We start from the raw sequence: 24,081 nt of genomic DNA on the forward strand, positions 1-24,081 counted from the left end.
GCATGTCAGGCGGTTTAACCAGTCTCACATAAGAGTACGTGTAAAGTGGGTCCGGGCCGCTTCATCCCACAATGTCGCTGAATCAAGATAAGACTAGTAATGGTAAGCAAATTGACCAAATCATCGCCCATAACTTACTTGTGGTCTACTCGTGCATAGAATCTACGCATAGGCCGAGCTCATGATGCCACTGTTGGGGAACATAGTAATAATTCCAAATGTTCCTACGTGTAACCAAGACCAAACTAGGAGAAACCAGCAACGAGAGAAGGAGAGCATCTTCATACCGTCGAAGATCGCAAAGCGGAAGCATTACTATGAACGTGGTCGATGGAGTCATACTCGCGGCGATCCGATCCAAACACCGAACGTACGGTGCCTCCGCATTCAACACACCTATAGCCCGGGGACGTCTCCTCCTTCTTGATCCAGGAAGGGTGAAGGAGAAGTTGAGGGAGATCTCCAGCAGCATGACGCCGTGGTGTCGATGGAGCTTTTGGTTCCCGGCAGGGCTTTGCGAAGCACCGCGGAGGAGGAGAGGTGGAGAGGTAGGGATGCGCCAAGGGAAGATGATCAAGGTGTGTGCAACCCTCCCAAAACCCCCACTATCTATAGGAGGGAGGGAGAGGGGGGGCCACCCTAGTAAAACCCAAGGAGGGGCGGCGGCGGCCTAGGAGGAGGGGGCGGCGGCGCCCTAGGGGTGGCTTGCCTCCCAAGTCGGAGGGAGGCAGCCCCACGCCCTAGGGTTTTGCCCTAAGCGCCTTGGGCTCTCCTGTGTTGGCTCGCACCAGCCCACTAGGGGCTGGTTCCCTTCCACTTTTGGCCCATGCAGCCCTCCGGGAAAGGTGGACCCTCCCGATGGACACCCGGTACCCTTTCGGTGGTCCCGGTACAATACCGATAAACCCCAAAACTTTTCCAATGACCGAAACTGGACTTCCCATATATAAATCTTTACCTCCGGACTACTCCAAAACTCCTCGTGACGTCCGCGATATCATACGGGACTCCGAACGACCTTCGATAACCACATATACAATTCCCATTAAAACTCTAGCGTCATCGAACCTTAAGTGTGTAGACCCTACGGGTCCGGGAACCATGCAGACATGACCGAGACATCTCTCCAGCCAATAACCAACAGTGAGATCTGGATACCCATGTTGGCTCCCACATGTTCCAATCTGATATCATCGGATGAACCACGATGTCAAGGATTCACTCAATCCCGTATGCAAATTCCTTTGTCTACCGGTATGATACTTGCCCGAGATTCGGTCGTCGGTATCCCTATACCTTGTTCAATCTCGTTACCGGCAAGTATGTTTACTCGTTCCGTAACACATGATCCCGTGGCTAACTCCTTAGTCACATTGAGCTCATTATGATGATGCATTACCGAGTGGGTCCAGAGATACCTCTCTGTCACACGGAGCGACAAATCCGAGTCTCGATTCGTACCAACCCAACAAACACTTTCGGAGATACTTGTAGTGCACCTTTATAATCACCCAGTTACGTTGTGACGTTTGATACACCCAAAGCACTCCTACGGTATCTAGGAGTTGCACAATCTCATGGTCTAAGGAAATGATACTTGACATTATAAAAGCTCTAGCAGACAAACTACATGATCTTGCGCTATGCTTAGGATTGGGTCTTGTCCATCACATCATTCTCCTAATGATGGCATCCCGTTATCAATGACATCCAATGTCTATGGCCAGGAGACCATGACCATCTATTGATCAACGTGCTATCCAACTAGAGGCTCACTAGGGACATGTTGTGGTCTATGTATTCACACATGTATTACGGTTTCGGTTAATACAATTATAGCATGAACAATAGACAATTATCATGAACAAGGAAGTGTAATAACAACCATTTTGTTATTGCCTCTAGGGCATATTTCCAAGACTCCCCACAACTAAGTGTGTGTTGAGAAGAGAAAGGATAAGATCACGCGTGCACTCACTCGGCTCATCTCGCCTTGCCTGGCCGGGCCGGGCGGCGTGTACGTGCGACATGCGCGTCAATGGTCCGCTGAATTCTTGTCCGTTGCCTTTGGGGTGCAAGTTCTTTTTGTCGTTTTATTTTTATGTCTTGGCACACAAGTTAATTATTTCTTGTCCGGTAAGTAAGTTAATTATTTTTTGTTCGGTAAGTATACAACTTAGAAACCAAGTCGGTTTGAGATCGTGATCGCGATACGGTACCGACTCTGGTCCTCCTATATATACTGCTTATCGTGGTCGGCCGAAGCCACACCGAAAACACCTAGGGTTTTTCCTCGTCTCACAACTTGTGCCGCCATCATAGTATACCTCACCTCGAACGCCAACGTGCATCAGCGTGCGAGAGAGGAGGTCTCCGTAACCGTTCGTCTTTCCGATCCAGCACCACGAGAGGACGAATTAGGTTTTTGGAAAGCGCTCTGCACGACTGCTCAAATTCGCATCACGGGCCGTCTACCTTCCAAGTAGGATGATGCTAGTCATTGTCGTCTCTATCACCATCAACAACAAATTGTCGCGAACATCGTCATCAACAATGTTGCTCCTGCAGCAACTAACAAACAATACGTTATACGTAATCCGTTTATGTTTCCCTTTGCGGTTGCTACTTCGTGTGCGGTGATGATTTGCATGTTTTGTTGCTCTTCTAGATTTCTAGAGTATTGCATGCTATTATCTGTTCTAGTCACGAATTACTTACTAGAATTAATCATGAAGTTGCCTAATCTTCTAACAATCCAAAAACCTAATTGTAGGCAATTTCCTTAGTTAACTATGGCTGGATTTGCTGATGCACTCAGGCCAGGTTAGTTCACTGATGCACTTCAAGAGCTGGGAAGTAAGATCCATGCTCTCGCTTACCGCTGCGAAAGTTTTCCATGTTAGTGTTGGCATGCAAGAGGGAGCTTCTGATGAAGATCAGAGAAATTTCCAAGAAGCCAACACTATGTTTGTGGGATGTATTTTGAGTGTTCTTGCTGGCCATTTGTGTGATGTGTACATGCGCATGCAAGATGGAAATACATTGTGGGATGCACTGAAAGCTAAATTCGGTGTGACAGATGCAGGCAGTGAACTGTACATCATGGAGAATTTTCACGTCTACAAGATGGTGAATAACCGTTCTGTGGTTCAACAAGCTCATGAGATATAATGTATTGTGAAGGAACTGGAACTCCTTAAGTGTGATCTACCTCATAAATTTGTGGTTGGGTGCATGATTGCAAAGTTGCCTCCTTCATGGAGAAACTTCGCCACTACTCTGAAACATAAGAGACACGAGATATTAGTTGAAAATCTGATTGCATCTCTTAATGTTGACGAGAAAGCTTGGGCTAAAGACACTACTGAGAAAGGAGGTGAGGTTCAGCCTACCGCCAATATGGTAAAAAGGTACCCACAGAACAAGAACAAATGAAAGAACAAGCATGTTTTCAACAAGCCTATAAAGACTACTACCTTCAAGAAGAAGAAGTTCAACAAGGCTGAGCTAGAGTGCTACGCCTGTGGGAAGCTCGAACACTTTTGCAAGGAATGCCAAGAACGTGCAGACCACACAGGGAAAATGAGCTACAAGACTTTCAACATGGTGACTGATGACCCACAAGTATAGGGGATCAATCGTAGTCCTTTCGATAAGTAAGAATGTCGAACCCAACGAGGAGCAGAAGGCTGTGATAAACGGATTTCAGCAAGGTAATAACTGCAAGCACTGAAAGTACCGGTAACAAGTGATTGTGTAGCGAGGTGAAATGTAGCAAGCAAAGAGTAACAAGTAGTAGAAACGGTGCAGCACGTGGCCCAATCCCTTTTGCAGCAAGGGACAAGCCTGAACAAAGTCTTATAGGAGGAAAAACGCTCGAGGACACACGGGAATTTCTATCGTGCTAGTTTCATCATGTTCATATGATTCGCGTTCGTTACTTTGATAGTTTGATATGTGGGTGGACCGGCGCTTGGGTACTGCCCTTACTTGGACAAGCATCCCACTTATGATTAACCTCTCTCGCAAGCATCCACAACTACAAAAGAAGAATTAAGACAAAGTCTAACCATAGCATTAAACTAGTGGATCCAAATCAGACCCTCACGAAGCAACGCATAGACTGGGGTTTAAGCTTCTGTCACTCCAGCAACCCATCATCTACTTACTACTCCCCAATGCCTTCCTCTAGGCCCAAATATGGTGAAGTGTTATGTAGTCGACGTTCACATAACACCACTAGAGGAAAAACAACATACAACATATAAAAATACCGAACGAATACCAAATTCACATGACTATTATTAACATGACTTATCCCATGTCCTCAGGAACAAAAGTAACTACTCACAAAACATAATCATAATCATGATCAGAGGTGTAATGAATAGCATCGAGGATCTGAACATAAACTCTTCCACCAAGTAATCCAACTAGCATCAACTACAAAGAGTAATCAACACTACTAGCAACCTTACAAGTACCAATCGGAGTTGCGAGACGAAGATTGGTTACAAGATATGAACTAGGGATTGGAGAGGAGATGGTGCTGATGAAGATGTTGATGAAGATGCCTCCCCTCCGACGAGAGGAGTGTTGGTGATGACGATGGCGACGATCTCCCCCTCCAGGAGGGAAGTTTCCCCGGCAGGATCGTCCTGCCGGAGCTCTAGATTGGATCTGCTCAAGTTCTGCCTCGTGGCGGCGACGAAACCACGAAAAAGCTCCCTTCTGATTTTTTTCTGGACCAAGACGCTTCATATAGAAAAAGAGGGGGGCTAGTGGGCCGTCAGGGAGCCCACAAGCCCCCACTCCGCCACCAGGGAGGTGGCGGTGTCAGGGCTTGTGGCGCCCTGGCAGCCCCCCTCCGGTAGTTCTTTCCCCCAGTATTTTTTATATAAACCCAAAAAAATCCACGTAACTTTTCAGGGCATTTGGAGATGTGCAGAATAGTGGACTAGGATTTTCTCCTTTTCCAGTCCAGAATTCCAGCTGCATGAATTCCCCCTCTTCAAATAAACCTTGCAAAATAAGAGAGAAAAAGCATAAATATGGTACCACAAGTAATATAACAGCCCAAAAAGCAATAAATATCAACATGAAAGCATGATGCAAAATGGACGTATCAGTGACCACTAGCAATACTTATGGGTATGGTAATTTACCTTTTGTGCTTTCATTATTTCAATCATCTTCATGGTGGATTGATTCTGGTTCTAACATTCATGTGTGTCGCGACGTCTCTTTGTTTACTTGTTATCAGGTTGCAAGGGATTCTTTCGTCCTAATGGGGAATGGGTCGCATGCTTTTGTTCATGGTATTGGCATGGTGAATCTGAAGTATACTTCAGGAAGATCGTGCAACTAAGGAACGCGCAGCATATCCCTACTATGAATAAGAATCTAGTTAGCGGCTCCCTTCTATGTCAAGATGGGTTTAAGGTAGTTTTAGATTCGAATGAAGTAATCATGTGGAGATTTGGACAATTTATAAGCAAAGGCTATGAGTGCACACGCTTGTTCCGCTTTTCCCTTTCAAAATTTTCAAATAAGTCAGTAAACCAATTTGTGCTAGTATTAATTATGATACAAGTTTTTGGCACTCTTGTTTATGTCTTATTAATTTGGTTTTAATGTCTTGGCTATCCAGTATGAGTTTAATTCCTAATTTCATGGTTGCCAAAGGTTCTAAGTGCCATAGTTGTGTGCAATCGAAGCAACCTCGAAATCCTCACACGTCTGTCAAGGAGAGAAACTTGGCACCTTAGAACTCATACATTGTGATCTTTGTGAGATGAATGGCGTGTTGACAAAAGGTGGAAAGAGATATTTCAGGAAGTTGATTGATGATGCGACTAGATTTTGCTATGTTTATTTGTTGTGAACTAAATATGAAGCTCTAGATTACTTTAAGATCTAAAAGCTGAAGTTGAAAATCAACTAGAGAGAAACATCAAGTGTCTTAGGTCGGATCGTGGTGGAGAGTATTTTCCCAAAGTATTTCATGAATTTTGTGAGGAACATGGTATTATTGATGAGAGGACGCATCCTTGTTCGCCCCAATCAAACGGGGTTGCCGAGAGGACAAACCGCACGTTGACTGACTTGGTGAATGCCATGTTAGACACTGCTGCTTTATCTAAGGCATGGTGGGGGAAGCTATGTTGACTTCATGTCATGTCCTGAATAGAGTTCCTAACAAGAATAAAGAGAAACCCCTTATGAAGGGTGGGTCGGGATAAAACCATCACTTTCTTCTTTGCACACTTGGAGATCTTTTGCAAAGGTCATTATTCCTATTCCTAAGAAACACTAACTTGGACCAAAGACAGTGGATTGTGTCTTTCTGGGTTATGCTCATCGGAACATTGCTTATAGATTTTTAGAAGTTAAATATGAGGTTCCTCATATGCATGTAGATATTATAATGGAATCTCATGATGCAACACTTTTTGAGAATATATTTCCTCTGAAAGATATGCATAGCATTTCTAGATTTTCTTCTAAGATAAATTCTGAATCTAGTACATTTGATGATTATATTGAACAACCACCCGAGGAAGTCCATGAGAAGGATAACGATGAAGCTCCTGTTAGGAGCAAGAGACAAAGGGTTGTAAAATCCTTTGGTGATGATTTCATTGTATACCTTGTGGACGATATCCCAAGTCTATTGAAGAGGCATATGCATCTCCGGATGTAGATGATTGGAAATAAGTTGTTCATAATGAGATGGACTCAATTCTTTCTAATGGAACTTGAGAGTTAAGTGAGTCGCCTTATGGTTGTAAACCTGTGGGTTGTAAGTGGGCGTTCAAATAGAAGTTAAGGTCTGATGGTACTATTAATAAGTACAAGGAGCGACTTATGGACATGGGCTACACTCAGAAAGAAGGCGAAGATTACTTTGACACCTATTCACTTGTTGCTATAATAACTACCATTCTGGTGCTACTTTTCGTGGCTGTCTCTTATGGTCTGATCATTCATCAAATGGATGTAAAGACAACTTCCCTAAAGGAGAGTTGGAAGAGGAAATTTATATGGATCAGCCTGATTGGTTTGTGGTAAAAGGAGAAGAGAGAAAGGTGTGCAAGTTGTTAAAATCTTCGTATGGTCTGAAACAAGCACCTAAGCAATGGTATGAGAAGTTTGAAAGAACTCTGACTTCTGTGGGATTTGTCATTAACGAGGATGATAGGTGTGTTTACTATCGCCATGGTGGGGGCAATAGTGTCATATTATGTTTGTATGCAGATGACATATTGATCTTTGGTACAAACATTATTGTGATCAATGAGGTCAAGTATTTCCTATCAAAGATTTTTGACATGAAAGATCTCGGAGACGCAGATGAGAGTGGGATTACTCTAACGCAATCTCACTATGTTGAGAAGGTCTTGAGCCGCTTTGGTTTTATGGATAGCAAGCCTTCTCCAACACCTTATATGACAACCCGAGACCAACGCTCCAGAAGATTCCCCTTCTATTATGTTGCCGTCGTGCGATTAGATTGTCTCTCGCATTCATCATCGCATCATGCTCGTCATCTGCATTGCATCTACACTCTGTTGCCGCCAGTTTTCAAACTTACATCCGTTAGTAGTTGCTGCTTCTCTCCGTTTTCGTCGTTGACCGTTTTGAGACCAACCACACTCGCACGCGCCCGTGACATTGTTAATTTTTTTTTAAAGTGAGTATAGAAACTTTCTCGGATAGAGTTGAAACCTGGCGCACAGTCTTAATATAGTGTAGATAGGCCGCCTGCCAAATTTCATCGCAATCAAAGTCTGTTTGATACCCGAACGGTCGACCGTAAAGGCACCATCATCGGATTATCGTCGTCGGACGTTTTTTGGTGTTTTAAAAATATCGTGTCGGGCCACTGCAACTTATCTCTTCTCTCAGCCCATCATGGTTACACATCCCAGCCTAGCCCATCCCCGCGTTCGGGGCCGTTCGATCACGACCGCGAGGTTAAAATCGGGTGTCAAATCCCCCTAATCTAGCCTCAAATCCTATTTAAACACCCCTCCCTAATCTGGACAGCCAAACCCCCCTGCAACAATTTCTGCACAACCCTAGCCGCCATGGAGCCTCCTCGTCTCTCCTCCAGCCGCCAGGCCCGCCGAGCCTAGATCGGGCCAGGGCAGGCCCATCCACCCCCAACTCCAGATCGGGAGAGCCTCGTCTCCTCCCATGGCAGCGCCATGCCCGAGCAGCTCACGACCGCCTCCCCGTGCTCCCTGCTCCGCCCATGTCACCGGAGCACCGCCCCTCGCAGGTCGCTGCCCCGCTATAGGTGCCCCACCGCCGGGTCGCGCCGCCGTGAGCCAGCCCCGGGTTCCTCCTCTGCCCGAGTTAGCGACTCCCCTCAAGCGCGGCCAGTAAGCAGCCTCCGCCCCGACACATGCTCATCCCGCCGCTGCATCACGTGCCTGCCACCGGATCTGGGCCGCTGGAGATCGCCCCGCCGGTCGGAGTGACCGTCCCCGCCGCGAGCAGCCTCCCCCCGGGTCGCTGCATCGCCCCGCCTCGGTCGCCGCCTCGCCAGGTCGCCAGCGCCTCCGGTCCCGATCTGGATCTCCAGATCCCGCTCGTTGTGCCTCCTCACGAGGTGGGCCGCCCTGCGTCGCGTGGGCCTGCCACCAGCCTGCTCGGCCCATGCTCCACGCTTCAGGCCTAATAGTCGCCCCGAGCCGGCCTGCTCCACCTCTCCACTGAGCCAGCCCAGCTCGGAGGGGCCCGAGGTGAGCAGACTGCTCCTATCCCTCGCCCTCCATGCATCATAGCTAACCGACACTAACTAGATTCGGCACATGCGTGTTTTTTTTCCTCTAGTGAATTTGTCTAAATACCCTGGTATTTTATATTCCAGATTATAGGCATATATTAAAGTGTTCGTATCTTTTAAACCGTGCGACGGATCAGAACAAATTATATATGTAAAACATGTAGAATTTCGCATAGAATAATATTTTTCAACTCTCATGCATATTTAAAACTGTTTAGTGTACTGTTTGCAGTGGTTTGCGTGTCGATGTGTTAGAAATGGTTTAGTTCGTAGTTATTTAACTGTAGCTCCGTTGGAGATGGGCCATATATGTAAATGGACTGGAACGATGAGTAGAATCACGTGAATCACTTTGTTTTGCCTGTTAACAAACATAAAATGTGATTAGGACCAATCTGGACAGGTTACAAAGTTAATGCGTGGGGTCATTTCGGAGATGCTATATGTCGTTTTAGGCCTCATTTAAAATGCATAAATAGGTAGTTTAATTTGTGCTTCACCCCATTGCCATGTTTAACAACATTTAATAATGTCGTGTACCTAATCGGGAGTGAACTAAATAATTAAAAGTGAAGCTCCGTCAATATGCAACGAGTTGCATATTGAGCTTCACTTAATGGGTACTATCTGTTTGTGTGATTTTCCATGTCGTGCCTTGCATATTTTTTTAAACCGACCATGCATCATATTAGGGTGTGCATCTTGTCGTGCATGTGCCGAGGTCGATATTGTGAGTTGATTGTTGTTTCGGTTTTCTTCGTCTCGATAGAGTTCCGATCTGCTTCGGAGTGTGAGGATCCGTTCGACTACGTCGGATCGTGTGCTTCATGGAGTCGTTCTTCTTACAAGCGGGATTACATGCAAGATGATCATTTCCCTAGATACCATTACTATCATTGCCATGCTAGTTGTTTCGATTCTATCGCTATGTCTCGATTCTATCGCTATGTCTCGCTACCTACCACTTGTTAAATGTCAACCTCTCAACATTGCCATGAAAACCTCTAATCTTTCCACTACCCAGCAAACGTTGTTTGGCTATTTTATCGCTTTCTCAGCCTTTTGGATAGAGTTGCTAGTTGTAGGTCGAGTTGCTTCCATGTGCAAACATGGGTTCCTTGTTATATCACCATATTAATGCCTTTTAATTTAATGCACATATATACTTGGTAAAAGGTGGAAGGCTTGGCCTTCTAGCCTGTTGTTTTGTTCCACCTTTGTCGCCTTAGTTTCGCCTACCGGTGTTATGTTCCATAAGTGAGCACTCCTAACATGCTTGGGCTTGTTATGGGGACCCCCTAGATTCTCGTTTTGGGATAAAACTCGCGTGTCAAGGCCCAACATTGGTACTATATTTGCCCAACATAATAATCCTGCTAATACTGAAAACATAGGGCGTCATGAACCCAAGGAGTAATTCAACATAATACAGGGGGGCAGTGCCGATGGTGTTGGTCCCAAAAAGAGAAGCTTATTAACGCTACCCGGGGCAACTCAGCGTTTGGCGTGGTAACCATAGCTCATCTGTTGTGCCATGAGAACGAGATACACGGCTCCTATCAAGATTATCGGCACGTTGGGCGGCCTTGATGGACTTGTTTTACCTTTCTCGAGCTTCTTGTGTGAGGGATTTCGAGGATACTTTGGGCTATCTCCGGGTTGAGGTTTTCCAATAGGAACCCAAGGAGATCACGGGTTTCCCTAATCGAGGTCATTCCATCGCAGCATGTGGTAGTTTGTGATATGGACTAGTTGGAGCACCCCTGCAGGGTTTAACTTTCGGAAGGTCGTGTCCGCGGTTATGTGGCAACTTGGAAAGTTTGTTTAACATCCGGTTCTAGATAACTTGAAGTAACTTAATTCAAAATTGCCAACTGAGTGCGTAACCGTGACTGTCGCTTTCGTGAGCTCCTTCTCCGGTCGAGGACACGGTGGGGTTATGTCTGATGTCGTGGGTATAAGTCTGACAGTAGATGTGTAGGGTACGAAAGGATGGGCAGGGCCTTAGCTACGGCGAGGTTGTATGAGTTCAGGCCCCTCTACGGTGGAGGTAAAAGCCCTACGTCTCAGTGCTCTTGGGAGCTTGTTGTCGAGTGGAATATGGATTACAGTGAATTGCTAACCCCTGCACCAGTGGGGAAGGGCGGCTTATATAGAGTCCGCTACCCTTCATAACGGTTCGGTGCACAGGGGTGGAGTAGTTGTGAATAATTGCATACGTTACAGGTAACGTATGTCTTAAATGCTAATAAAGGTACATGGAAACGTATGACCGTTGTCCTCCAGGGGGGTTACGATGTACAGAGTGGAATCCAGTTGGTAAGTTTGATACGCTCCGAATGCTCATCTCCGACTGGATGATGGAGGAATCGTCACCGACTGGATGATGGGAAGTCCTTAATTCAGTCGGAACTGACTAAGGGCCTTGTCCCTTATGAAGGGTGGTCCTTGGGTAGGCCCCACAGGGCAGGCCTATGACCCTACCCTAGGACTATAACCCCATCATTAGTCCCCGAATGGATTGGGGTTGGAACGATGAAGCGATGCTTGGAGTACGGATCCAACTGGTACGGATGCGACTTTGGCGTTGTTTGCCTTGATCCATTTATATTCTTGACGAGTGATCTGAGTGGATGTATTTGTGAAACGAACCGTCAGGGACCGAGTGCTTCCGTGGTATCTTTTGACGTGACCAGTCAACTGACAGCGGCGGATTTTCCGGGATCCTCAAATTTTGGTTGCCGCGCGCTCGGCGAGGATGACGACATCATAATCGAGTAATATCTGCCGCCTTGATTTCCGCGCCTTTATCTCCTCCACTAATATCGCAGCAACAGGTCGGGGGATAAGATTTCGGGGCCACCTGCTAGTGACCCAGTCGGAACCTTATTTAAACCTCTACAGCGAGGGTTTTTCGTTGCACTCGCCTGATAGCTCGCACTTTCCCCGCTTCTCTCGTCCCCTCCTGCGCATCTCAAGCCCACTTACTCGGATATCGTCCCGAAGTTCCACGCTTCGCTTGTACACAGACGCGATGGAGTCGCACGCTCTCTTGGCATCACCCGCCATCAACTCCGCCTGCACCATGGCCTCCTTGGCAGCTCCCACCTGATCTTTCGGGAGGCGCCGGGCGTGGTACTGGACAGTCGACGGACCTGGCACCACAAGAGACTCCTTGGGCATCCCAAGTCCTGCTCCAGTCGGTTCAGCAGCGATAAGTGCCGTTTCAGTCGAGGGCATCGTCTCAGTCAGTGGCGCGTTCATGGCGGGAGTAGTAACCGGTGGAACAGCCTCAAGGACAGGCACCGTAGCTTGCTCGGACCTCTCCTGGTCGTCCTCCTCCACGGGAATCACCTCTGAAGGAAACCCGACTGGACGACGTGAGATCACAGGAAAAAGGCAAGACCAAAGACAGAATTCGTGAAATAATAATGTAAGCTCTCGGAGTCGCCACGACGTACCTTGCTGGGATGTGACGACGTTGTCCGTATCCATGGGATCATCGCCCTGGCGTGGCAGAGAAGTGGCAGAGGTGGCAGCTCTGTCGAGTAAAATTCACTCGACCAATAAGCGTGAGTCCAATCAAATACTAGAAGAAGATAGAAGAATACACTTACGCTGAGGCGACGGGAATGGCGATCCTCATCCGCGGCAAAGCCTTCCGGGGCTTGGATCCACTCGGTTTGGCCACCTTAGAGGGTTGGCCCGCGAGCTCAGCAGCAGAGTCCCTGGTCCTCTTTGTGCTCCGAGCGCTCGGAACCACGGGAGTAGCTGGCAAGGCACTCGGAACCACGGGAGTAGCTGGCAAGGCACTCGGAACCACAGGAGCAGCTGGCGGGGCACTCGAGGCCGCTGGAGGAGCCGACGGAGCCGCGGGTTCGTGACGGTGTTTAGTTCGAGGCTCTGGGGGTGGGGGTGGCGAGCTCTGTTCCCCATCTTCCCCCTCTTCTTCTCCGGACTCCTCCTCCGTCTCTCCACTGTCGGAGACGTACTCGACGCTCTCCACGCTGCCCTCCTGGCTACCTTCCTCTTCCTCAGCCGGATTCCCGTTCGAGACAGGAGAAAACCAGTTGGTCCACGCCTGCACGAGATACAGTCGATAACATCAGACATCAGACAGTAATACAAGAAATAGCGATAAACCTAAGACAATTGGGTGCACTCGACAAGTTATACTCACCTCATTCGGAGGAGGGTTGTCCGCACGGAAGGGCTTCACTCGCCGGGCTCCTCTGGGATTATCGCAGGCGCATGTGATGTTGAGGACCCACGACGCCACCAGCTCCCCGGTCACGCACTCGGAGTTAGTCTGAGTGGAGTCCTCAGGCCCCGTGTAGAGCCACATGGCGTGGTGTCGAGCTTGCAAAGGTTGGATACGCCGACCCAGAAAAACCTCCAGCAAATCTATGCCAGTGACTCCCTTTCGGACGACCTCTACAAGCACATCGACCAGAGGCTGGATCTGGATCTTCTCCATCTTCGTGAGCACGAGCTGCCTAGGCAGAGCCGGTCGGTCTAAGCTAAAAGGTGGTAGTCCAGTGGCGGCATTCGGGCCAGCAACGTCCTGGCAGTAAAACCAAGTCGACTACCAGTTCCTAACGGATTCAGACAACTGAAGAGCGGGATAGCTACTTTTACTTTTCTTTTGGAAGCCTAAGCCTCCGCAGAGCTGGAGGAGGTGAGTTTTGTCATCCGACTGGCTCAGCCTTTTGATGGTTTGAGATCTAGCAGAGAAGATGTGCTTAAAAAGCCCCCAATGGGGAGGACAGCCGATAAAACACTCGCACAAGACGACGAAGGCGGAGAGATGAGCTATTGCATTGGGAGGAAAATGGTGGAGCTACGCCCTGAAGTGGTTCATTATACCTTTGAAGAAGGGATGAGGAGGCAGAGAGAAGCCTCAGTGCACGTGACTGAGCAGCAAGACGCGCTCCCCCTCCTGGGGCGTCGGCTCGGTCTCGCCCTCCGCCGGCAACCTCCACGTCTTGTGCTCGATCATGTCATGCTCCACCAGCTCCAGCATGTCCTCCTCCGTCACCGTGGAGGGGAGGAAATCCCCCTGGATCCAACCCGCCGGCAGTGCTCGCTGCCGCCGCTGAGCAGGAGCCGCCGCCTTCCCCTTCTTCTTCCACGCCTCGAGCTTGCTCGTCTGCCCCTTTGTCATGGTGGAGGCTGCAGACCCGCGGGGGAGAAGGAGAAGGAAGGAGCTTGAGATGCGCAGGAGGTGACGAGAGAAGCGGGGCAAGTGCGAGCTATTAGGCGAGTGCAACGAAAAAACCCTCGCTGTAGAGGTTTAAATAAGGTTCCGACTGGGTCACTAGCAGGTGGCCCCAAAATCTTATCCCCTGACCAGTTGCTGCGATATTAGTGGAGGAGATAAAGGCGCGGAAATCGAGGCGGCAGATATTACTCGATTACGATGTCGTCATCCCCGCCGAGCGTGCGGCAACCGAAATTTGAGGATCCCGGAAAATCCGCCGCTGTCAGTTGATTGGTCACGTCAAAAGATACCACGGAAGCACTCGGTCCCTGACGGTTCGTTTCACAAATACATCCACTCGGATCACTGGTCAAGAAGATAAAATGGATCGAGGCAAACAACGCCAAAGTCGCATCCGTACCAGTCGGATCCGTACTCCAAGCATCGCTTCGTCGTTCCAACCCCAATCCATTCGGGGACTAATGATGGGGTTATAGTCCTAGGGTAGGGTCATAGGCCTGCCCTGTGGGGCCTACCCAAGGACCACCCTTCATAAGGGACAAGGCCCTTAGTCAGTTCCAACTGAATTAAGGACTTCCCATCATCCAGTCGGTGACGATTCCTCCATCATCCAGTCGGAGATGAGCATTCGGAGGGTATCAAACTTACCGACTGGATTTCACTCTCTACATCGTAACCCCCCTCGAGGACAACGGTCATACGTTTCCATGTACCTTTATTAGCATTTAAGACATACGTTACCTGTAACGTATGCAATTATTCGCCACTACTCCACCCCTGTGCACCGAACCGTTATGAAGGGTAGCGCACTCTATATAAGCCGCCCTTCCCCACTATATAAGCCGCCCTTCCCCACTGGTGCAGGGGTTAGCAATTCACTGTAATCCATATTCCACTCGACAACAAGCTCCCAAGAGCATTGAGACGTAGGGCTTTTACCTCCATCGTAGAGGGGTCTGAACTCATACAACCTCGCCGTAGCTAAGGCTCTGCCCATCCTTTCGTACCCTACACATCTACTGTCAGACTTATACCCACGACAGTTGGCGCCCACCGTGGGTTGAGCTTGATATCGTACCTACGAAGGTTGGCGAATGTTTCCGCCAAGTCAGTCAGCAGGTCGGAACCTTTGCGTGACTTGACTACGATATCATCCATATACGCCTCCACATTCCGACCGATCTGGTCAAGGAGGCATTTTTGGTTCATGCGCATAAAGGTTGCTCCTGCATTCTTCAAACCAAATGGCATAGTGATGTAGCAGAAGCACCCGAATGGGGTGATGAAGGCTGTTTTTAATTCATTGGGGCCATACAGACGGATCTGATGATAGCCCGAGTAGGCATCAAGGAACGACAAACGCTCGCAACCCGCAGTCGAATCGACAATTTGATCGATGCGGGGGAGCGGAAAATGGTCTTTTGGGCAGACCTTATTGAGATGCTTGAAGTCGATGCACATTCGGAGCGACTTGTCCTTCTTAGGCACCATGACAACATTGGCGAGCCACTCGGAGTGGTGTACCTCGCGAATGAAGTTGGCTGCCAAAAGCTTAGCCACCTCTTCTCTGATTGCCTTCCTCTTGTGCGCAGCAGACCGACGCAGGCGTTCTCGGACAGGCCGAGTGGCGGGATCCACATGTAGTTGGTGCTCAGCCAACTCCCTGGATACACCTGGCATGTCAGCGGGCTTCCATGCGAAGATGTCCCAGTTCTCACGGAGGAATTCGATGAGCTCGGCTTCCTATTTAGGATCGAGGGTGGTGGAGATATTCGTCGGGGCAGCGGTGTCGTCCGTCGGGTGGATGTTGACCTTCTTCGTCTCTCCCGCCGACTGGAATGCGGACTCTGAAGCTGGCTTCTTCGAACACATCAAGTCAGCAGGGTCGACTGTTTTCTTGTACTCGTCAAGCTCGAGGATAGCCATCTACTGATCGGCGATCCTCGATCCCTGCTGCAGACACTCCTCGGCCCGCTACCGATTGCTGGTGATAGTGATCACACCTTTTGGGCCTGGCATCTTCAGCTTCAGGTACACGTAACATGGACGGGCCATGAAACGCGCATACGCCGGGCGGCCCAGAATTGCGTGGTATGCACTCTGGAAGTCCACCATCTCGAACGTCAGCTTCTCCTTGCGGAAGTTCTTGTCGGAGCCGAAGACGACGTCCAACGCGATCTGGCCGAGTGACTTGGCCTTTCGTCCAGGGACGACTCCAGGGAACTGCATGCTGCTCTCGCTAAGTTTGGACATCGGAATGCCCATCCCCTTGAGACTGTCAGCGTACATGATGTTCAAGCCACTGCCGCCGTCCATGAGGACTTTGCGCAGTCGGACTCCTTCCACCACCGGGTCGACAACCAGAGCCTGCCTCCCTGGGGTGGGTACGTGTGCTGGATGATCCGACTGGTCAAAGGTGATCGCAGTCTGAGACCATTTGAGGAACGTAGGGTTGGTCGGCGTGGCCATGTTCACTTCCCTGTTCACCAGCTTCAGTCGACTCTTGCTCTCAACGTCAGCAAAAATCATCAATGTTGCATGGACTTGGGGGCAACGGATCCTCCTTGTCCTCCTCATCCTGTTCATTGCCCTTTTCACTCAGTTGCCCTTCGCCGAACCCCTGGATCAGGAGGCGACATTGCCGAGTGGTATGCTTCGGATATATGGCGTTGCCCTCTTCATCCATCTTCGTGTGAATTGGACATGGCTGGTCCAGGATGGGGTTTCCGAACTGCTTCTTCTTGGGGGTGAACTGAGCTTTCCCCTTACCCTTGAACTTGGCATTGGTAACGGCTGCGGCCTCTGCCTGCGGAGTGGACGGAGCTTTCTGCTTCTGCTTTCGAGTGTCGTTCCCATCTCCATCAGCGACTGCTTTGTGCTTGCCGCTACGAATGCGGTCCTCTTCTTCGCCATTTGCATAGCGTGCCACTATCTCCATCATCTTACTCATGGAGATGTCGCCTGTTCGACCGAACTTCAGGTACAAATCTCTGTACCGCACGCCTGCCTTGAAGGCGCAGAGTGCTTGGTGCTCTGTGACGTTCTCCACCGTGTGGTAGAGGGTCGTCCAACGCTGAATGAAATCACGCAGGGGCTCTTTCTGCTTCTGGACACAATGCTGGAGCTCCACGAGGCCAGCAGGGCTTTTGCACGTCCCTTCGAAGGTCCTGATGAAGACTCGGGCCAGATCTGCCCAGCTGTAGATGCTTGAGGGAGCCAACTAGTTCAGCCACGCTCGTGCCGAGCCGTCGAGCATCAGAGGGAGGTGTTTCATGGCGACGTGGTCGTTCCCTCCTCCGATCTGGACTGCCACTCGGTAGTCATCCAGCCACGTTTCTGGCTTGGATTCTCCTGTAAACTTGCTGATCCCCGTCGCCAATCGGAAGTTGGGAGGGATGTCAGCCGAACGGATGGCTCGACTGAAACACTCGGGACCAGAGACGATGGTCCTGCTTCCACTCGGACGGTCCATATCGTGACCATCGCGGTGGGCTCGGCCCCTGTCGACCCTCCTCTGGGCGATATGCCCTCTCGCGTCGGGCCTTGGATCATAAGTGTCACCGACTGAACGCCGATCATCATGATGTCGGGGCCCGTAGGGCCCACCCCGCGGAGGGATGCGTGAGCGGCAACGATCTTCGGGATTCATGGAACGGTTGCGTCCCCTGTGTCGCTGATGAGAACCGGGGTTGTGAACTGACCGATGCGTGTTCGCGCGAACAGAACTATTGTGGATCCTGTTGTGCGATTGGAAGACCGCCGAATTTTGCTGATGCGCCGTGTGCAGCAGGGCACGGATCTGCTCGATCCCTCTGCCAGCCTCTGAATCACTCGGCTGGAGGGAATCGGCTATCTTGGCGGCGGCAGCCAGGTTGAGGACGGGTGTGCGGAACACCTCCACGTTACTCTGATGAGTGCGCCGACTGGCAGAATGGCGAGGCTGACGGCGAGCGTCGGATGTTTCGCCGACCTCGTGCTCGTTCTGGCCGGTTTGGCGGGGGCTTTCATGGGAGTTGGCCATGTGCACTTCGGCTGCAGGCCCGCGACCCACGTATTCGGAAGGAAACTCAGTCGGGACTGAGTCCGAGCACTGGGACGGCGGTGCAACTACAACCGACTCGAGGACCGCCACTTGTGAAGACGCGCTCTGGCGCGCCTGGGCATGTTGCACCCAACGCTGGAGCCGCGGACGGTGAGACCGCTTGCTGCGGCGTGTGACGGCGGCGTAGGTCGACACCGGAGCCGACTGCTGGAGAAGAAGGACACCGCGGGCGCCGACACGGAAGTGCGTAGCCCCGCGACTGGGGAGCGCCTCGACGTCGAGAGGGGCGTCCCGAAGCCATGCTGAATCGTCGACGATGAAGGAGAGAGCGCCGAAGAGGATCTCGTGACCCATGCTCAAATCTCCACCGGATGACATGATGAAAAGATGCAGTCGCAAACTCGCCGGAAGTCGCTTAGACGCCTGCCCCACGGTGGGTGCCAACTGTCGTGGGTATAAATCTGACAGTAGATGTGTAGGGTACGAAAGGATGGGCAGAGCCTTAGCTACGGCGAGGTTGTATGAGTTCAGGCCCCTCTACGGTGGAGGTAAAAGCCCTACGTCTCAGTGCTCTTGGGAGCTTGTTGTCGAGTGGAATATGGATTACAGTGTATTGCTAACCCCTGCACCAGTGGGGAAGGGCGGCTTATATAGAGTGCGCTACCCTTCATAACGGTTCGGTGCACAGGGGTGGAGTAGTGGCGAATAATTGCATACGTTACAGGTAACGTATGTCTTAAATGCTAATAAAGATACATGGAAACGTATGACTGTTGTCCTCCAGGGGGGTTACGATGTACAGAGTGGAATCCAGTCGGTAAGTTTGATACGCTCCGAATGCTCATCTCCGACTGGATGATGGAGGAATCATCACCGGCTGGATGATGGGAAGTCCTTAATACAGACGGAACTGACTAAGGGCCTTGCCCCTTTTGAAGGGTGGTCCTTGGGTAGGCCCCACAGGGCAGGCCAATGACCCTACCCTAGGACTATAACCCCATCATCTGACGTAAGTAGGTGTTTAGGATCATTCATTAAATCATGAGTAGTCACGTCCACTATGCATAGATCATCCCCCTCTTATTATTGTACACGTAAGTTAGCCACCTCAAATAAATGCTTAGTCGCTTGTCACAGCCTCACCACTTAACCATACCTCACCCATTAAGTTTTGCTAGTCTTGATACCTTTGGAAATGAGATTGATGAGTCTGTGTGGCTCACAGATTACTACAACACCAGTTGTAGGTACAGGTAAAGAGTTATTTTGACGTGAGCGCGCTGATTATGCTATTTGGAGTTTCTTCTTCTTCTTCGATCTAGGATGGGCTCCAGGCCGGTAGCCTGGGATAGCAAGGATGGACGTCGCTCTTTTATCATTTGTTTTCATCCGTAGTCGGACCCTGTTCTTCTTCATGATGTCTGTATATTGTTGTATTGATGTGATATTGATGTAGTTTGTGGCGAGTGTAAGCCAACTCCTTATACTCATCTTTTCAGTACATGTACTTGTAAGCATATCCATTCTTGTGAAACAATGAGGTGCGTTTCTATCCCTCTCGAGGCTCTCACGCCAAAATAAGGATAGGACTGCATCTTGTGCGTTACACCTTATGATCCCAGCGTGACATTTAGAAAGAACCAGAAAGAAATAAGAGATCAATTAAGATACTCTCAAATTGTCGGTTCACTCGTGTACCTAGCTAGCGCTATAAGACCAGACATCTCTTTTGTTGTGAGCAAACTGAGTAGGTTCATGTCCAACCCAGGTGATGATCATTGGCATGCACTAGAAAGGGTCTTGCACTATTTGAGAGGTACTATGAGTTATGGAATTCACTATTCATGGCATCCCGCTGTGCTAGAAGGATATAGTTATGCAAATTGGATCTCCGATGTTGATGTACTCTACGCTACAAGTGGGTATGTATTTACTCATGGAGGTGGTGCGGTGTCATGGAGGTCTTGCAAGAAAACCATATTGACAAGGTGAACTATGGAAGCAGAACTAACTGCTTTAGACATGGCGGTTGTTGAGGCAGAATGGCTGCGTGAACTCTTGATGGACTTGCATGTGGTTGAAAAACCCATGTCAACTATTCTTATGAACTATGACAACCAAGCGGTTATCGCTAAAGTGAATAATTCTAAGGATAATGCAAAGTCATCAAGACACGTGAAGAGACGTTTGAAATCTGTCAGGAAGTTGAGAAACTCCGGAGTAATAGTTGTTACGAATATTCAAACAAACAAAAACCTAGCAGTTCCTTCTACACAGGGACTACCATGAAATGTGATAAATATTGCATCGAGGGTTATGGGTATCTGACCCATAGATGTTACACCATTGTAGTAACCCAACATTTGTGATCGGAGATCCCGTGAATTAGGGCATGGGAAGAACAAGCTATTGGTTAACACATGAGAGTAATAAGTGACCGTCTCTAAGTGAAGATCCAAAACTCTCAGAGCTGTCAGGCTTAAGTGATGTAAGGCAGGTTGGCAACATGCCTTAATGTGATTCTATTGGCTATTATAGCAAAGATGATGTCCTACATAGCAATCTTGAAAGAACGCACCTATATGAGCTCCTATTGTAAAACGTGGCAGTCTAGGAGATTTGAGTAATCTCTAGTAATCTCACAAAGAGACTAAGGAGTACCATGTATATGCTCCAAACTGCGGGGTAGCCTATTGGTAGCCAGGTACTTGTTAAGACTTTGAGTGAAACCTGTTCACACAAAACTAGCAATTCAAGGCATAGTCCATTGTCAAGTTGTGGATGGATGTAGCTTAAAGTTCTAGGCGGAAGTTCAACATAACAATCTTTGATGAAACCCTCGTACATTAAACAAGTGGAGAGAAAAGGTATATCTCTAAATGGTTATTTAAGATGTGGTGGGGGTTGTTAGAATTAATGGGCTTGACCCATCTACAAAATTCTGAAATCTCAAATGAGCCCATGAGTAAAATGGCAAGTGGTGGTGTGGTGGTGCTAAAGTTTAGTCCCATACCGCTAGTTGAGGAAGAGTTGGATCTCTTTATATAGTGATTTTTCGCCACCACTAAGTGTGTGTTGAGAAAAGAAAGGAGAAGACCACACACACGCTCGCTCACCTCGTCGGCCGGGCCGGGCCGCGCGTACTTGCGACATGCGCGTGAATGGTCCGTCGAATGCTGGTCCGTTGCCTTGCGGGGGTGCGTCTTCTTTTTGCAATTTTATTTTTATGTATTGGCAGGAAAATTAATTTTTTCTTGTCCGGAGTGTATACGACTTAGAAACCAAGTAGGTTTTAGATCGTGATCGCGACACGGTACCGACTTTGGTCCTCCAATATATACCGCTTACCGTGGTTAGCCAATGACACATCGAAAACACCTAGGGTTTTGCTTTGTCTCACAACTTGTGCTGCCATCGTAGTCTACCTCATCACGAACGCCGGCGTGCATCGGCGTGCGAGAGAGCAGGTCTCCGAAACCGTCTGTCTTTGCGATCCTGCACCGGGAGAGGACGGATTAGATTTTTGAAAAGCATTCCGCGCGACTGCTCAAATTCGTCATTACGAATCATCTTCGTCCAAGTCGGGCGGTACTACTCATCGTCGTCTCTATCGCCATCAACAACAAATCGTCGCCAACACCGTGAGTAGCTAACGAACAGTGTGTTATTTGCAACCTATTAATGTTTCTCTTTGTAGTTGCTACTTGGTGTGCGGTGATGATTTGCATGTTCTCTTGCTCTTCTAGATTGCTAGAGTATTGCATGCTATTATATGTTCTAGTCACGAATTATTTATTAGAATTAATCATGAACTTGTCTAATCTTCCAACACATGATGACTATTTTTCAGGACAAATCCAATTATATTATTCTTATCTACTCCCTCCGTCACGGTTTAGAAGGCGTGCATGGAAATTCTCTAGATCCTAGATGGTTATTGATTAGATGTGAAATGAGTTAAAAAATAGCATTCACACTACGCATGCATATAAAAGTAGTACAACGAAGTACTAATTAGAAGTTAGGAGTAAATGCAATGCGCCTTAAACCTTGTCTGTTATGAAAATGCACGTAAATTTAATTGTGTCTTCTAAACCGTAACGGAGGTAGTAGCAAATATTATTTGTATATATATGAATACAGCTATAGTCAAAGACTATGCATGCCCCATAAAAAGGGAAGAAGATTTGGTTGTAGACCTCCTCTCCCATTGCTAGTCCGATCCGTTTCTCTTCTTCCCAAAACTTTCAAATCCAAAAATTTAAAAGCAAAACTGCAAGTTTGAAAAGTATTAATTTCAACATAGCTAATTAATTAACCTGCTGATTTCAAACTACACTCCGCGCATTCTAAACCATAACTCACGGAAGTAAACTCAAAATCCTCTATAAACATCACAATTTTTTTACGTTTGAACCGAACGCCCCACCCGACTAATCGAGAGAGGATCGCAGAGGGGAGGAAACGGATAAAAGAAAGCGGCGAATCGAGCTGCCCATCGTGTCATATTCGAGAGAGGAATGATACGTAGTATGTTCCATGCATGTTTGGAGAAAAAATAGGTTTCTTTCATCTAGCATGAGCCCGTTACGTACATTCAATCAAGATGCCCTAGTGAATTACTTGACCGATCACACGCCAAAGTATTCGAAGGCATTGCTGAGGCGGCGGCCGGCGTAGGGGTGGGGATGGTCCGGGTACGTGCACTCGGTGCTGAACAGAAGCCAGTGCCGCCGGCAACGTTTCACCGGCAGGTCGCCGAGAACCCGCTGTCCCCCGCCGGGCGTCTCCAGGCGCACCATGTCGTCCTCGAACACGATGAGGCACAGGCCGCCGCGGGCGACGTCCTGGCACCGCTTGGCCTCCGGCCACCGCGAATCGAAGAGCGGCATGGCACCGACGTAGTTGCCCTGGTAGGCCCAGCTGCAGGTGACCCACCCGTACGTCTTGGCGTCCACCAGGAGCTCCAAGACGCGCCGGCCACCGCGGGGCACGCCGCCACGCGGCACGACGCTCCATTGGGTGAAGATGTCGCCGCCCACCGCGCGGCAGACGAGCACCATGCCGCCCCCCGCCGGCAGCCGGTTCTCCACGGCCGCGTAGTACGACGACGACGACGGCTGCGACGATGGCGACAACGGCGGGGAGCCAGTGGTGGTGGCGTGGGCCATCGCCGCGAGGGTCGCCACGGCGAAAGCCGCGGCGAGGCCTGCCATTGACGCACGTTGGCAGCTCGCGATCGGGACGCGCGGCGGACGTGGCTGCATGTATCGGGCGCTTTCCTTGATATATCGTGGCTGGGGGCAGGCACATGCACTTCATGGCTAACCATGGACGGAAAGACCACCTGAGGAGGATTAGAATCACAAAGTCCATATATAGCTCTCCAGTAATGCTATTTTTATCCGAGTAGCACAGTGACCCGCACAGTTGCGCGGGCAACACTCTATTCAGGTTTAAAAAATGTTTGAAATAAGTGTTCTAGTGTGTGTGTGTTTTTCTTTTCTTTTTGGTAGGCATGCAAATTTGAAACATTTAGGGTACCTTCCGACCCTGCTTTAGTTCAATCAAATGAACTCGAATTTTAAAACCAATGTGAATTCTGAAAATAGTTCATTTAGTTGAATATATATAAATAGGATCGGAGGGTACCCCTCCCATCCTTATTTTTTAGCAAGAAAGAAACTTTCATTTCTTAATCATTGGGCATACAATCGTTCGGTAGACCGGTACACGATGTTAATCTCATCAGGTCTATTTGTTGCGTACCGGAAGTTGTTCGAAATTGTTCCATTGCAACGATGCACTTGAAGCGAAATTACATGTTGTTCTTGAGGGTATTAAGCTCATCACTGAGCATTCCGACGCTACAATTATGGTTCAATCGGATTGTGCTGCTGCTATCAACGCCCTAACGGATGCTTCGTTGGATAAATCAGCCTATGACCATATGATCCAAGAGATCAAGTTTCTTTTAAGTGATAGGGTTTTTATTTCTGTAAAAAAAATTCATCGATCAAAATA

General features: G+C 49.0%; 1 protein-coding gene across 1 annotated transcript; it reads right to left on the reverse strand.

The window, feature by feature from the left end:
• Positions 1 to 22,543: 22,543 nt before the first annotated feature.
• Positions 22,544 to 23,399, reverse strand: LOC123399218. The gene has a single exon (XM_045093646.1). It carries the CDS (start codon positions 23,322 to 23,324, stop codon positions 22,689 to 22,691), a length of 636 nt encoding a protein of 211 aa, XP_044949581.1. The 5' UTR covers positions 23,325 to 23,399; the 3' UTR covers positions 22,544 to 22,688.
• Between the last annotated feature and the right edge of the window lie 682 nt (positions 23,400 to 24,081).

The sequence above is a fragment of the Hordeum vulgare genome, chromosome 5H (assembly GCF_904849725.1).
Source record: "Hordeum vulgare subsp. vulgare chromosome 5H, MorexV3_pseudomolecules_assembly, whole genome shotgun sequence".
Lineage (NCBI taxonomy): Eukaryota > Viridiplantae > Streptophyta > Magnoliopsida > Poales > Poaceae > Hordeum > Hordeum vulgare.

Coding starts and splice junctions, on each gene's coding strand:
- LOC123399218 (XM_045093646.1), bottom strand. CDS start 23,324: ATGCAGCCACGTCCGCCGCGCGTCCCGATCGCGAGCTGCCAACGTGCG.